The following is a 14,909-nucleotide window of genomic DNA, read 5'->3' as shown; positions in this document are numbered from 1 at the left end:
GCTCAGTAAGGATGCGCAGGCCGAGAGTTAACAGGGAATGAATGGGTCGCAGGCAGCGGCCTCGGGTTCTGCTTCGGGCTGGCGGCTTCCGCAGGCGCCTTCCGTGTCGCTAAACACACGCAGATCTGTGTGCCGCCGACCGGGGGCGGGGTGTGAGAGGGACCCACAGCCTCTAACTGAGCACCTACTTGTGCCAGACCCCGACCTGAGGTGAGGCTCTTGGAGGGCGGCGGCGATGGTGATTTTTAAGAAAAGAAAAAAAAAAAAATCAAAACAAATTATCCAGAGCTCTTTAGGGGGTGGGTTCTGGGCTCAGCTGTGAAAACACCCCCATCCCCGGGTGCAGCCTCTGGGGAGAGGACTTTCACGAGCCCATTTTACAGAAGAGGGTCGTCGAGGTTTGGGGTGGGTTATAAGTTTCCACGAAGGCCCCGTAAGGTGCACCGTTCATCCCCTCAAAGCAGTCGTGGGGGAAGCTGTTTGCCCTGATAGCCAAATATACTCTTGGGGTGGGGGCGGCTCTTGGGTTTGTTTTGTGCGTGGTTTTGTTTGCATGACAGTCAGCAGGGTACACGGTCCACTTCCCATCAACCCAGCGGGGAGCCCAGCTGCCCTATGGGGGGCCCAGTGGGGCAGAGGGGGAGAAGGGACGCCGCCGTCGGGGCTGACTGGACCAGGCCCCGGGTACTGTCCCCACATCCCAACTCCCCAGCCCGAGTTCCAAGCCGAGCTGGACATTTTGGGGTCCAACCTTAGGGCCTGGGGCATTTAACATTGTCCTCTGGTTTGAGGCTTTTCTGCAGGGAGAATAGATTCACGGGACGGAAAAGAAGCCCCTCCCCAACCACACCCCCCTGCCCCAGACCAAACCTGGCCTCTCAGGTGAACTCCTATTCATCCTGCAAAGCCTTCTCCAGGAAGGATTCCCACCCTGGCTCCCCACTCCCCACCCGACTCCCACCCTCCATTCCAGATCCGACCATGGGACATAGGGGTGTCTTCATCCAGCTCTGTCCCCACCAACCCGGCCTGGGGGCATCTCAGAGCCTCCTGCAGAATCGCCCCACCTGGGGAGGGTCCAGAGAATGAAGGGGAGGGGTCACGGGCGAAAGCAGGGCTGGGTGGGGGTGGGGCCGCCTGGCGGCTCACCTGGGCCAAGCCCACAGCTTCGGGGTGGCTGTGGGCACGGTTAGTAGGGGTGTCCCGGATCCTTGGGCCGCTTGAGCTGCACTTTGAGCCTCTTCATGCCGATCTGGAAGCCGTTCATGGCCTGGATGGCTGTCTGGGCGCTGGCCGGGTTGTCAAAGCTCACGAAGCCTGTGGAGACGGGGTTGGACTTCCATGCCGGGCACCGCGGGGGCGTCCTCCGCTCGCCTTACACGGTCCTGGTGGGGGCGTGTGTGTGTGTGTGTGTGTGCACGCGCGTGAACAGGCGGGGGCTTGTCAGAGGACATGCAGCAGCCCTGGCTTTGTTCTGATACCTCTGGACTTGTATACCTCTGGGGACGGGGTGCTCACTCCTTACCTTGGGGTCAGCTCTACTGAGACTTCCCATCCCTTCCTCCTCTAGCATGCCTGCCTCCCTCCAAGCCCTGCACCCCAACATTCTGCCTCCTCTGAGACCTCTGTCCACCAGGAATCTCGTCTCTCCATCTGACACTAGGTGTGTCCTTGTCTCTCTGTTTCTTTTTCCCTCTTTGTGTGTGTCTGCCTATCTTCGAGTCTCTTCTCTCTCTTTCTCTGTGTTCTTTTTCATTTCTGTCTAGTCTCTCTGCACCAGCCCCTGTCCTGAGGCCATCAGAAACACCCCGGCCCTCCTTCCTGAAGATCCTTAAGCTCCCACCCACCCAAATTCCTCCCTTCTGCCCCTCCAGGTGCCCCAGCCCTGCCTCCTCCCCCAACCTTGTGGTCACCACTGGCTTCCTGGGGGACCTGGAGGTGCCAGGAGCTCGAGGGCCCTCAAGGGGGAGGGGGCAGCTGGGGCAAGCTCTGAGAGGCAGGATCGGGACTTTGCGACAGGCTCCGATGGGAGCTGGGGCAGACAGACAGTGGGAAGTTGGTGCTGCTGCCCCCGCCGGGGCCCGAGGGAGCCATGGGCAGATCTGGAGCTGGGAGCAAGGGTTTGATGTTTTCATACTTATTTATTTTTTTCTTTTGAGATGGGGTTTCTCTCTCTGTTGCCCTGGGTAGAGTGCAGTGGCATCATCGTAGCTCACTGCAGCCTCCGACTCCTGGCCTCAAGTGATCCTCCCACCTCGGCCTCCCAAAGTGCTGGGATTACAGGCGTGAGCCACCGCACCCAGCCTTCATCCCCCCAGCCATTACATAGGTGAGGAGCTCAGAGAAAGCATCCGACCCCGTCGAAATCACACTGTTGAAAGGAAGCGGGGGGGGGGGGGTTCTTTCCTCCACAAATCTCCTCCTTCTTCCTGAAACTGGGAACAGAGGACTGGGCCTGGGCTTGGTGGGGGGGGGTCCCTCACTTGCTGTGTGACTTCAAGCATGTCCCCAGACCATTGTTTTCCCCTTTTTCCTCCCTCAGTAAATGGGGACAATTGTCTCCTTTTATGGTGAAATACTGAATACATACAGGAGGCACTTAATAAATACTCAAGGGCTGACCCTTCAAATAGGATAGTGCGCAGTTAAGAGTCCTGTCTGGGGGTCAAACAGACTGGCTCTAATCCAGCTTTTCCCTCTTTCCCGCTGTGTGACTTTGAACAAGTTGCATCCCCTCTGAACCTTAATTTCCTGTGTCTCTGGGGACAAGGAAGCCTTCCTCATGGCTCGCCAGGCCCTGCACAACCTACCCTGCCCCATCCTCCCTCTCTCCCCCTCCTCCTGCCACACAGACCTCCTCACTGTGCCCCCTACACGCCAGGCGTGGTCCTGCCCCAGGGCCTTTGCACAGCTGGGCCCTCTGTTTGGAACATCCTTCCCTCAGATTTCCCATGGCTGGCTTCTCCTCATCCAGGTCTCTATTCAAACATCACCTCCACCTCACCACGATGGGTCACCTCCCCACCTCAACCTCAACAGTGTTTATTTTCCTAGCAGTTTCATTTTTCCCCATATTATTTAAAACTACCTGAGCGACACCCTACGTTTGTTTACTTCCATCCCGTCCGCCCAGATCTTTGCCTTCCAATTCACTAGCCACAGCTGCACGCGGTTTACATTTAGCCCTCACCCTAACGCTAACCCTAACTTCATTCACATGAGATAAAAACGTACAATTCCGTTCTTTGGTCGCACAGACCACGTTTCAAGTGCTCAGGAGAGTCACATGGGGCTGGTGGCTCTCGTACCAGACAGCGCAGAGGTAGAACATTTCCATCATCGGAGAATGTTCGACCAGACAGCAAAAAAGATGGTGAGCTCCTTGAAGGATTTTTGTCAGCTTCCTTCAGTATTGTGCACCCCCTGCAATGCCTGGTACACAGCAGGTGCTTAATAAGTGCTCATTCTGTTTGTGACTGTGATTATTTTGCCCTGTGGCTGACCAAACCCTTTCATCTCCTGTTCCAAGGTACAGGAGGTGGGACAGGGAGGGGTGCCAGGGGACAGGGAGGGTTGTCGGGGCAGGGAGGGGTGCCCAGGGCAGGCAGGGGGTCCGGGACAGGGAGGGTGCCCAGGTGGCTACTCACCGAAACACTTGCTCTGGTTGGTAGCTCGATCCATAAACACCTTGGAGGAGATGATATTGCCGAAGGGCAGGAACATCTGCGTCAGCTCCGTGTCTCCAAACTCCTGGGGGAGGTGGTAGATAAACAGGTTACAGCCTTCGGGACCTGCAGGTGGGGGAGAGAAAGACATAAAGCCCCCAAGGAGAGGAGGCGGACCCCCCCGGGGGAGGGGCGCGGGTCTGGAGCCCACATCAGTCTTCTCCAGCTGTCAGGGGAGAGGGGTGCCCCGAGACACCCAGAAAGAAGGGGCATGGACATGGGCGGGGGAGGGGAGGCAGGTGCACCCATCCCTTGACCGTGTGGTACAGTCCCACGCTCGGGAGCAACAAACCCCTCGTAATCCTCAGACTACAGATCATTGACCAAAATCAGATTATCCCATCTGCCCACCCACAACCCAGCTAAATCCCCAATCCCAGGCCCCAGACAATCCAAGCCCCCCCTGGAAAATCCACCCCTAAACCTCACACTTCAGATCACCGACAAAAGTCGGGGGAGTGGGGAACACAGAAACTTGGTCGTATCTCTGCAATCATTCCGTAAGTTTCAAACTGTTCTAAAATAAAACCGTCATTTTAAAAAAGCCCAATGACCATAGACTAAAATTTAAAAAAATAATAATAATTCTCCTGTCCCAAATTGCAGATAGGGATAATCCCCCAAATCCTGGATCATTCTCAAAACTCAGATGATGCAAAAATAAAATCAGGCAAAATTAAAAGATAATTCTCCAATCCCAAAGCCCAGATATCCTAAAACCACAGATAATTAAACAACGATATAATATCCAACCAGAAATAATTTTTTTTTAAAAAGGGATAGGTAATCTTCTAAACCGTCCCCTCCCCCAAATAATCCCTGGCGCGTGGCTAATACAAAAACTATAAATAGTTATAGAGTTTTAAAACCTTGATTATCCGAAGCCATAAACAGTTCCCCCAAATTTAAACATGACTTTGTCCCATGTCTGCCCCAAATGAGGGTAATCCCCTCTCCTTGGCCATGCATATGCCCCACCCCCAAAAATACAAAAGCCACGATTCCGCACTCGCACCTTCCCCTTACCTTCCTAATTAGGGCTGGGGCTCTCCTATAACGCTTGTTTTTTTAAAGGCAAGTTTATACCAATTTTGAACATATTTTGAGCAGAACCCAAACTCCGCATTTGCTTCTGCACGGTTTCCATCCCCACTCCCGCCCACCAAACACTCAGTGCATGCAGAAAATCACATCCGCTGACTGAACCTCGCCGGAAGACACAAATTGCATGCACACACCCTCCTGGTACATCTACCCCAGTGTGTTACGAGCTGTCCCCTTCCCCCGCTGGGGTCACGACTCCCCATGTGATTTCAGACCATGCACTCCTGCCACCACAGCATAGTGGCTCACACGTGGCAACCCCTTAGCGGCCATTTCCACGTGCAAGTCCATGTCTTTTCCAAGATAAAGCACCGCCTTTACTGTAATATTCACGTACTTCTTAACTATGTCATGTGCATAAAGCTGTGCTACCATTTCCACTAGGTTCCTGTCCTTGACTCTATTTCCCCCATGAGCCTGCAGTTTGGATTTCGAGGTGTTGCACACAACGGTGATTTGTGGGGAACACACGTGTAGTGTTTTAGCAGCTCTGACTGTACTTGAACCAGCTTTTAGCCCCTCAGCCCGGATTGAGGGTGGAGCTGGAGAAGGGGTTACAAGGAGGGGACCTTGGTCCTCTAGGTCATCCAATAAAGCGGTGACTTTAGGCGGCTTGAATCCTCCCTGAAGCCCCTGCTGGTGACACCCTGCAGTAAGGGGGTTCATGGGGTGCAGTGGTGGTCGTGAGAAATGCCTGACACATCTGGAGCAGCTAGAATTTCCCATCTTATCTGAACACATGTGTTGCTGCTAGTGGTGGCTTTAACCACAGAGCCTCCAAGGGACATGCTAGCTAACCACTGATAGGAAAGTGGCTGGTGGCACCTCCGGGGACCCTCAGCCCAGGGCTCGTTTTCAAACTCAGCTCCTGCACCCTGGCAGTGTCCACACACTCCCCCCCCCAATAATCCGCAAGGGAGAAATAGGGCGGAGCGTCACAGAACTCAGTCCACCAGCAAGGCCGCAAACCAAGCGTGCCTTGGTGTGGCATGGTCTGGGGACTTTTCTGGGTGGTCCCTGGCCCCCCCGTCTCCTCCCCCACTAGACAGATCAAAGAGAGGAAGGGACTCCCGGGTGCCGAGCACCTACTACACCTCGGGAACCAGCCATTGCTCACTTGCAGTGACACCTCCTGGCACAAATGGGTGCCTGCGTTGCAGATGAGGAAACTGAGGCAGGGGCAGTTAGGTGCCTTCCTTATGATGTCGTGTGAGAACCGGATGCATTTGGATCCGGTTTCAGACTCCAGAATCTAGCCCCTCCCCCCTCCCTCGACAGCCTTGGTCTTACTGGGGAGGCGTCAGTTTACCTGGAATTCCTCAACCTCAAAACTCCAGAGAGTCACTCGGCTCTGGGGGGCCTGTAGGAGGCCACCGCTATTCCCACAGGGTCGGGCAGGGGACGGCTCCCACTGGATGGAGGAAACTGAGGCCCAGAGAGGAGACTGGGCTGCCCGAGAACACCCGGGAGGGAGGGGCTGCGCCGGGACTCGAACCCAGGCCCACCAGCTCCCCAGCCGCGCGCTCAGCCCTGAAGGTCGAGAGCCCCGGCCAGCCCCGGCCTGCGTGTGCAGGGGAACCCAGGGGAGGTCGCGGCCGCCTCACCTTCTCGCTGCTGCTGCTGGAGGAGGGGCGGCGGCTGGGGGACGCTGTGCGCGATGGGCGTGATGGCCGCAGTGGGGTACATGGCTGCGGAGACCGAGCGAGACAGCGCGGAGGCGACGTGAGGCCAGGTGGGCGCGGGCGCGGGCGCAGCCGGGTGGGGCGGGCCAAGGCCGCAGGGAAGAGGAGGGGGCGGGGCCAAGGCTCGAGGGGCGGGGCCACAGAAGAGGGCGCGGCCAAGGCCGCAGGGAAGAGTGGAGTGGGCGGGGCCACTGTGAAGGGAGGGGCCAGAACTGCGTGAAAGTTAGGAGTGGGGGTTGGCCATGGCTTGAGAGGCGGAGCTGCAGGACGAGACCATGAGCTGAGGGGCGGAGCCACAGCGGAGGGGCAGGGCCACAACCAGGCCCTAGGAAGGAGGGCCGGGGTGGGGGCGGGGCGGTGGCAGAGGCGTGGTCAGGTTAAGGCAGGACGTGAGGGGTAGGGCCAGATGCTGAAGGATGGAGGGAGGAAGGTGAGGCCAAGAGCTGGGGCTGGGCGGGGCCAGAGGTGTGAGGAAAGGGGACCGCCCCCAGCAGAGAGCATGAGAGGGTGGAGTCAGGGTCAAGGGCAGCCTTAGGGACGGTGCTGGTATCAGGGGCGGAGCTAGGAACAGGGCCAGGGGTTGAACACAGCACAAGGGGCGGGGGGCCCTGAGGGGCGGGCCAGAGGTAAGAGGCGTGGCCAGACAAGGAAGGAAGATACAGTGGGCGGGGCTGAGCTCTGGAGGGGCGGGGCCAGCAAGGAAGGAAGGCGCGGTGGGCGGGGCCTGGCGGGTCGGGACGAGTGAGGGACGGCGGAGCCACCTCCCTACCTGTGTACTGCTGGACTCCGGAGAAGGCAGGATGGAGTGTCTCAGCCACGGTGGGGCTCTGAGCTGCGGGGCAGACAGAGGGGCTGAGTGGGGCGGGGGCAGCAGAAGTCCCCCATGCACCCCGATCCGGGAGGGGAGCAAAAACACCCACTCCAGCTTCACCTCTGTGCTAAACCTTTTTTTATAGGTAATGGCCCCCATTTTACAGGCAGGGAAACTGAGGCGAAGAGAGGTGAAGCCACTGGCACAGGGACACTCAGATAGGAAACCTCTCCCTGTCCTGACCCCTTCGCCTCCCAGGGAACCCTCCCTCCTCCCTTCATTCTCTGGGTTCACCAGGTCTTCAGCCTCTGCCGGAATCACCACCCCTACCCCCTGCCCTGTCTCCCTCACCACGTCAGTTTGCTCATCTGACACCCTGTGGATCCCCCATCGAGCTGTGACCTTCCAGCTGCCACTAGAGGAAGAAGTAAGGGGACAGAAGAGGTTGTCCAGGCCACCAAAGCTGATGGAAAAATTCAGCCCCCAAAATTCTGCTCGAACGCAGAGATCTCGGCTGTGGAGGACAGGGATTTGTGGTGGTGGCCATGAGTACAGGGGAGGCAGGAAGGGTTACTTTGTGCAGATGCGGCAGCTCTGTATCTTGGCTGTGGTGGTCACAGGAATCTATATCGGTGACAAAATGGCAGAGAAACACATCTACACACACACGTGCATGTAAAAATGGTGAGATCCAAATAAGGCCTGGACTGAGTTAACTGTACCGCACCGATGTCGCTTTCCTGGTTTGGACACCGTGCCAGGGTCAGGGAAGCTGTTGGCAGCCCGGGGAAGCTGAATTGAGAAGGGTACACGGGACTGTTATGGACTCACTTTGTAATTCCTTGTGAGCTTCCAGTCATTTCAAAGAAAAAGTTAAAAACAAATTCTCCTCCGTGGTGTAACTACACATGACTTATTTTGCATAAATAAGTAATGTGTTGGAAAATGTTTGCCCTAAAATCGTGGGTGTAGGGACCCCCACTTCGTGAGAGCAGTTACAGCCCAAATCAGTGTGTGGGTAATATGTATTGAATGAATGCATACAGGTACTGATAGCTTCCCAAATGGTAATGATTAATGATTAAGATGTATACTTCCGTTCTTTGCACCAGGTGATGAGCTATGCATTGTACATACTGATTTAATGATCAGTTCAACCTCACAAGGTGACTGATATTATTTGCCCATTTCCCAGATGAGCAAACTGAGGCTTGGGGACTTAAAAAACCCATCCAGAGGCACAGAACTGGAATGTGAACATAGAAACATCTGGATACACAGTTTCTGTGTCCAACCACCCTGCTGCAGGCTCCACTCCTGTGCTGACAGGTCCTATCTGCTCAGCCGAGTTTCCCTCTGTCCTGCATGCATGTTCCAGAAACACCATCCCTACCCTCTGCCACTCTCCTAGGACCCAGGGGACCACCCTGAGTTACCTGGGTAGGGCACAAGGCCGTTGGCATATACGGTTTCCAAAGCAGGGTGTCCGCCAGGGAAGGGCACGACCCCTGCAAAGCCATTGGTGATGGGAGCCACGAGGCCAGGCACGGCGGCAGTGCCCAGCAGCGGGGGTGAGTGCAGCCCTGTGGAGTGAGAGAGGGTCACAGGCAGCGTGGCTCTGGCCCGGCCCTGCCCACCCATCCGGGGGCCCCTGGCGGACTCTCACCAGAGGCAGGAGCGATGGGTGTGGCAGGCAGCCCATTTAGGCTGACGGCGCCGATCTGTTGGATGTGGCAGGGTGAGAAGGCCACGCCAGGGCTCAGGTAGCTGCCCGAGGTGGACAGGACTGTTGTCTGCTGTTGCATGAGCTGGGGGTGGAAAGGGAGTCAGTGGGCACAGCTAGGGTGACACTTGTCCTGAGATCATGGCTCATGAAGGGAGGCTTTGTGCCCCAGGAATTAAGGAGGGAAGTCAGGCTGGGATCAGGGGTCAGCCTGGGATCTAGGCTCAGCCTGGGATCAAGGCTCAGCCTGGGATCAAGGCTCAGTCTGGTATGAGGGCTCAGCCAGGGTTGAGCTTGGCCAGGTTGGGTGTGGGTTTGGGGTCAGCCTGGATTTGGAGGTTCAGCCACAATTGGGCCTATTCTAGATTTGGGGCACAGCCAGGCTCTGGGGCTCAGTCCAAGGCTGGGTCTTCATTTAATAAATATTAGGGTTCAGTCCAGGGTCAGGGCTCAGCCTGGACTTAGGGGCTCAGTCTGAGTTTAGGGTTCAGCCAGGCCAGAAGAGGACCCTAGGTCAGGGGGACCAAGGGAGAGACAGGAGTGTGGGCAAAGGGCAGAAGCTCTCAGCAGGAAGTAGATGGGGAGGGAGAGACTGGGCCACCCCAGAAGCCACCCGCGGGGCACTCACAGCCTGGGCGTAGGCACTGTAGGGGCTGAAGGGCAGCGTGAGGGACGGCGTCAGGATGCCCAGCTGGCCCACCATCTGCTGCATGCGCCGGAGCGTCCGCTCCTTGTCCGTGTCGGCAAACTTGACCACCAGGCTGGAGGAAGCTCCCTACAGGGGCAGCCGCGGGTGGGGAGGGAAAGGGGTGGAGGTAGCACGGACTCTGGGGTCTCAGGAATCATGTCAGCTCAGGCCCCCCGGTCTGCCAGCCATGTCCACGAGCTCCCAGCCACAGGAGCTGGGGGCCACAGCAAGAACCGCGCGGGGATTGGCATCCCAGCCCGGCAGCTTCTGCGCAGGTGCGGTGTCACAGGTGTAGCACTGAAGGCCAGGGGGCTGTGTCTGGGGCGCACACAGGGGCAGGCCCCAGCCATGAGCCACACACTCACAAGACAGGTGGAGAATGCAGCCGCTGGAGGGAACAGTGGGGGCATGGATGGAGGACCCTCTAACCGTCACGCCACACCTGGGAACAGGTGAGGCTCCAGGCACCGGAGAGGAACAACTATGCTGTGCCTGTTTGTGCCCCACACAGGTGGACAAACCTGCAACTCACCCACCCCGTGGGGAGCAGAGGCGGCCACCAGCCGGGAATGGACGCCCTGCTTTACTGGTGCACAGACAGAAACCCACGTGACTATCACCCCCACACCTAACGACAGCTGGAAGAAAACAGCTGGAAGACAACTGCGGGACAGGCACCGCATGGCTGAGCTGAAATACAGACATCAGCACCAACAGGCAGCCACGGGCGGCCGTCGGCAACAGGCTATGCTGTTGGCGTCACAGACACCTGGGGTCACCTGCAGCCCCACGAGGCCAGCCCACACCCTGATTTGGGGGCTAGAGAAGGGAGACATCTGCCCCTTCCACCAGCTCCTCCCTAGTGAGCAGCCCCCAGCAGAATGCACCCTGCAGCCTCCCTGTCTTCACTGACATGCCCCCTTTGATGGAGAACTCACTCCCCTCGATGCCTACCAGCCCCGTCCCTGGACATTTCTGAGCAAGAGCAAGCCTGACCTTGTGTGGTGCTAAATCCTTCCCCTCCAGCTAAGAGGACAGCTAAGAGAGGTGGTTCTCCCAGGCCCTGGCTTCTTGTGACATATTTAGACATTTGTGTGCAGTGACGATGGCCCCCGGGGCCTCCTTCCTCAGGGGCAGGGCCATGGTCCTCCCAGCCTCTCACTGCTGCAGATGCCTGAGACCTGTCCCGTACTGTCGCCACCCAGCCAGGGGGTCAAGCAGACCCGTCCACTCTCACCTCATAGCCTCATTTCGGACCGACGCTCCTCCCATCCACGTGGCCCTAGCTCAGGCCTCGACTTCCCCTGCCTGGACCTCCCAGAGTCCCTCGTGTGTACACACATACACACTCAAGCTCAACACCTCTACCCATACAGACCTGCATACACTCACAAACGTGTACACACGTGCTCACCCATGCATGCTGACACACACGTGCCTGCATGCATATTCACACACATGAACACACATGCACACGTGCCCTTGCACGTGGCTACAGATGCACACACACACATCCCGCTGCTGCCCAGGCATACTCACACACACACACACACACACACGTATGAATATGCACGAGCACTCACCTACACACACACTTGCGCTGGTACATATACGCAGGCACACACCCCTCCCATAACACTCACCGACTGGCACACGCACAGCACACGCATTCACACACTGGCAGTACCTCCCCACGCTCACACACTGCCCACACACATCCACACACACTCGCACGCGGATGCCCACGTCAGGGGCTGCGCCTCCTTCTCCACCTGTGCCCTCTGTGAGAAAGAGTGGGGGCTATTGGGCGTGGGCGATGGCAAGGACAGGACCTGTTTCGTCCCTGGCCCCTCCACCGTGACCGAGGGCAGCGCCTACTCACCGGCATGGTCTGGCTGCCGTGCAGCGCATGGATGGCCGCCTGCGCCTCCGTGTGGGATGAGAACTTCACGAAGGCACAGCCTGCTCCAAGAGAAGAGGCGGGGAGTGAAGGGGTCACAGGACTAGGTGGGTAGGCGCCACAGGGGAGGGGACAGGGCGCCCTGGATGCTCAGTCAGTGTCAGACACCTGCAGCCCGAGAGTCAGTCAGACAACAGAAAGACAGCCGGCCGTTTGTTCAGACAGACAGCGGGTTGACACCCAGACAGACCAAGGGTCAGACAGGCGGACAGTCACACAGATAGCCAGCCATGGAGTTAGACAAACAGCTGGTAATTCACACGGCCAGCCCACCAGTCATTCATTCATTCAGCCAGAAAGCCACCCAACCAGCCGGCCAGATGGCCATTCGCAGCCAATCAGAGAGTGTGTTAAGCACACGGCCAGATGCACGGTGTGATGCCGTGTCGTCAGGGAGGAAGTCCTCCCCATCAGAACAAGTGAGGGGGACAGAAACCACCACGTGCCGCAACACCCCACAAGGTCAGATAGTCATAGTGAGATATGCAGAGTTTATACAGAGATCATGGGACACGCCGTCCCGTGGGCAGTCTGGTACAGGCACACCCAGACCCAGACAGACAGACCCACATGACCACCATCAGACAGGTGGACATCGTAACCCGCCAGGCCAGGGCAGCCCCAGCCAGACAACCACACAGCCAGCGACAGGCAGACCGACAACCAGAGCCCACCAAAGACAGGCAGATTCAGACAGTCACGTGGGCAAAGTCCACAGAACAGGCAGAGGCCACCAGACGTGGCTCCAGACAGAGTGCTACAGAAGAGCCTGGCACATAGAGACCACCGGACACATTGAGTTCCACGAGGGTAAGACAGGGCAGAGACAGGTGAACAGGGAGTCAGTCCCACATGATGAATGCAAGTAGGGACTCAGGTAGACAGACACCAGGCACGTGGAGACCCAGACACTGTCACCCAGACATTGTCATGCAGACACTCGGCCCAGAGATAGTCAGAGACTGATAGACTCAGGCAGACCCAGATGGAAGCAGTTCTATGGACAGTCAGGTGGACGAATCAAAGACCAAGGGACTCAGGTAGGCACAACGGAGATAGAGCACACAGGTAGGAGCAGGTGGGACCAGTCTCCGCCCTGCCCCCAGCTAGTCCCGCCTCCTGGGAACTGGCCCCGCCCCATAGCCCCACCCCATGGGCCTGGCCCTGCCCCATAGGTCCAGCCCCACCCACAGGCACCGCCCCTTTGCAGAGCCCCGCTCCCTGCATCCCCAACCGCAGACTCGGCCCCTGGATCAGCCCTGCCCTTCTCCATGGGCCCTGGCCCCAGAGCCAACCCCTCCCCGCCCCAAAGACCCCACCCCTCCCCACAGGCCCCACCCCCAGAGCCAACCCCTCCCCTTTCCAAGACTCCACCCCAGAGTAGCCCCGCCCACAGCCCCTCCCCTCCCCAAGTCCCCGCCCCCCCGCAGTCCCCGCCCCCGGCCATCACCTTTGCTGCTGCCATCAGGTCCCCGGAGCACGGTGCACTCGTCGATGACTCCGAAGGGCTGGAACAGCCGCAGCACGTCCTCCTCCGACTGCTGCTTGTTCAGCATCCCCACGAACAGCTTCCGGTCCCCTGTGGGCGGGGACACCCACCTCAGCCGAGCCCCACGGAGGTGGAGGCAGTTGGACCCGGGAGGACCCAGCCACGCCCTGGCCCTGCCCGGGTCTCTGCACCCTCCCACGTGCCTTGCACGGTCGTCTCCCGCCTGCTCTCCCTTGAGTCCTGCTCTCTGCTCCCACCTCCGGGCACAGGTGACCTCCGGTGCACCCTGAGAGCCCACACATAGCCCCAGGGTTAGGAACTGCCTGGCTGGGCTGGGTCCCTGTCTGTCTGGGTCCCTGGGTCTCTCTGGCTCTGCCAGGCAGGGGTGTGCACCGATGGTCCCTGCATCCCCGCGGCAGAGGCCCCTGTCCCGCCTTGCCGGGGCACAGGGGCGGCCAGGCAGTCAACATCTGTCCAATGGCGTGAGGGCACCTGTGCCCGTAGGACCAAGTGCCTGGGCAGCCTGGAGCCCCCACCTGGTGGGGCTGCGGGGGACTTGCCCAGGTCTGAGGCCGGGGCTGGGCCAGCCTCTCCCGTGTGAGGCACCACAGCTCTGCCCCTCGGGTGACTGCACTGCTCCCTGGTAATGGGGGACGTGGCAGCTTCATCTCCCAGGAATGGGGAGCCGGGTTACCATGGAAACCACTCTCCGGCAGCTGTCACTCATGGGGGTGAGAGAGAGAGATGGATGGGAGAGAGGGACAGGGAGGGACAAAAAGAGAGAGAATAAGAGAGAGAGAGACACAGAGAGACAAGAGAGAAAAAGGAGAGAGAAACAGAGATACCCAGGGAGATGGAGAGAGAGAGACAGAAATAAAGAGACAAAGATGGAGACACACAGACCACACCTCTCTCCTGCCTGTCCCACACAGCCAGGGTGGAGAGTGTGAAAGTGTCTCCCAGCCCAGAGGGGCTTTACTGAGCTCCTACACATACGCAGGGGTCCTAGCAGCCCTGCCCACACCTTCCTTCAGCCAAGACTGGCTGCTCCCCTCCAGCGGAGAGAGGGAGGAGGTGTCCAAGATATCCAAGAATGACCAGCCTTGGATCCCACTGGGAACACCTGAGCATCACCCCCCGATGGGTACACCCCCACACTGAGGTCCAGCCCCACGCAGACACCTGCCACCCCAGCCCACACATCCGCCCACATGCCCAGCCTCCAACGGTCCAGCACACGTGCGCGAACATACACATCCAGGTGCAGGCTGGGCACACAGACGTGCACACAGGCCGGAAGGCGCCCCCACAGCACACTGCACACGTGTGCTCGCGTGCACCAGCCACGGAAACATGAATGCCCGTGTGCACATACTCGCACATATCTGCATGCGGGAATGCCAAGCTGAGCACACTCACATTCACAAACATGCACATAGCAATGCACAAACACATTTGCACACAGAGAGACCCCTGAGAGCGGCCCCCATCCTCTCTGCCTCTGAAGACCCTCCCCATGGCACCCCGAAAGGAATGGGGTGTTTCGAACACTGGGGAAGGCAGCTGGGCTTGTGGACACAGCCCAGCTTGCTGTCCCGCTCCTACCCCCACCAGGGACCCCCGACTCTCCTGCCACCATGAGGTCTGTGAGCAGGCACGTGACTGCTGCACGCTTTGGGCCGGCTGCAGATCACAGGCCTGGGCCACTGTCCTTTTAAGGGGAGAGG

The 14,909-nt window shown here is 58.5% G+C and overlaps 1 protein-coding gene across 11 annotated transcripts in view; it reads right to left on the bottom strand.

The window, feature by feature from the left end:
* Nucleotides 1-1,189: 1,189 nt before the first annotated feature.
* CELF5 (CUGBP Elav-like family member 5) overlaps nucleotides 1,190-14,909 on the bottom strand; it is a 41,383-nt gene continuing 27,663 nt past the window's right edge. The window contains exons 4-14 of one of the 11 annotated variants that reach the window (XM_069497654.1): nucleotides 14,845-14,854; nucleotides 13,144-13,286; nucleotides 11,616-11,695; nucleotides 9,674-9,820; nucleotides 8,989-9,130; nucleotides 8,759-8,905; nucleotides 7,281-7,343; nucleotides 6,831-6,836; nucleotides 6,434-6,517; nucleotides 3,708-3,791; nucleotides 1,190-1,317 (exon numbers count right to left, since the gene is read on the bottom strand). In XM_069497654.1, the coding sequence (XP_069353755.1) occupies nucleotides 1,190-1,317; nucleotides 3,708-3,791; nucleotides 6,434-6,517; nucleotides 6,831-6,836; nucleotides 7,281-7,343; nucleotides 8,759-8,905; nucleotides 8,989-9,130; nucleotides 9,674-9,820; nucleotides 11,616-11,695; nucleotides 13,144-13,286; nucleotides 14,845-14,854 (1,034 nt within the window). Of the gene's footprint in view, nucleotides 1,318-3,647; nucleotides 3,792-6,433; nucleotides 6,518-6,830; nucleotides 6,837-7,280; nucleotides 7,344-8,758; nucleotides 8,906-8,988; nucleotides 9,131-9,673; nucleotides 9,821-11,615; nucleotides 11,696-13,143; nucleotides 13,287-14,844; nucleotides 14,855-14,909 lie in introns of all 11 variants that reach the window. The other 10 variants (XM_069497668.1, XM_069497655.1, XM_069497653.1 and 7 more) reach the window with 10 other exon arrangements.

This window comes from Eulemur rufifrons, chromosome 2 (assembly GCF_041146395.1).
Source record: "Eulemur rufifrons isolate Redbay chromosome 2, OSU_ERuf_1, whole genome shotgun sequence".
In the NCBI taxonomy this organism is placed as follows: Eukaryota; Metazoa; Chordata; class Mammalia; order Primates; family Lemuridae; genus Eulemur; species Eulemur rufifrons.
The sequence above is the reverse complement of the archived record's forward strand: the minus strand, read 5'-3'. Positions and strand labels throughout refer to the sequence as shown.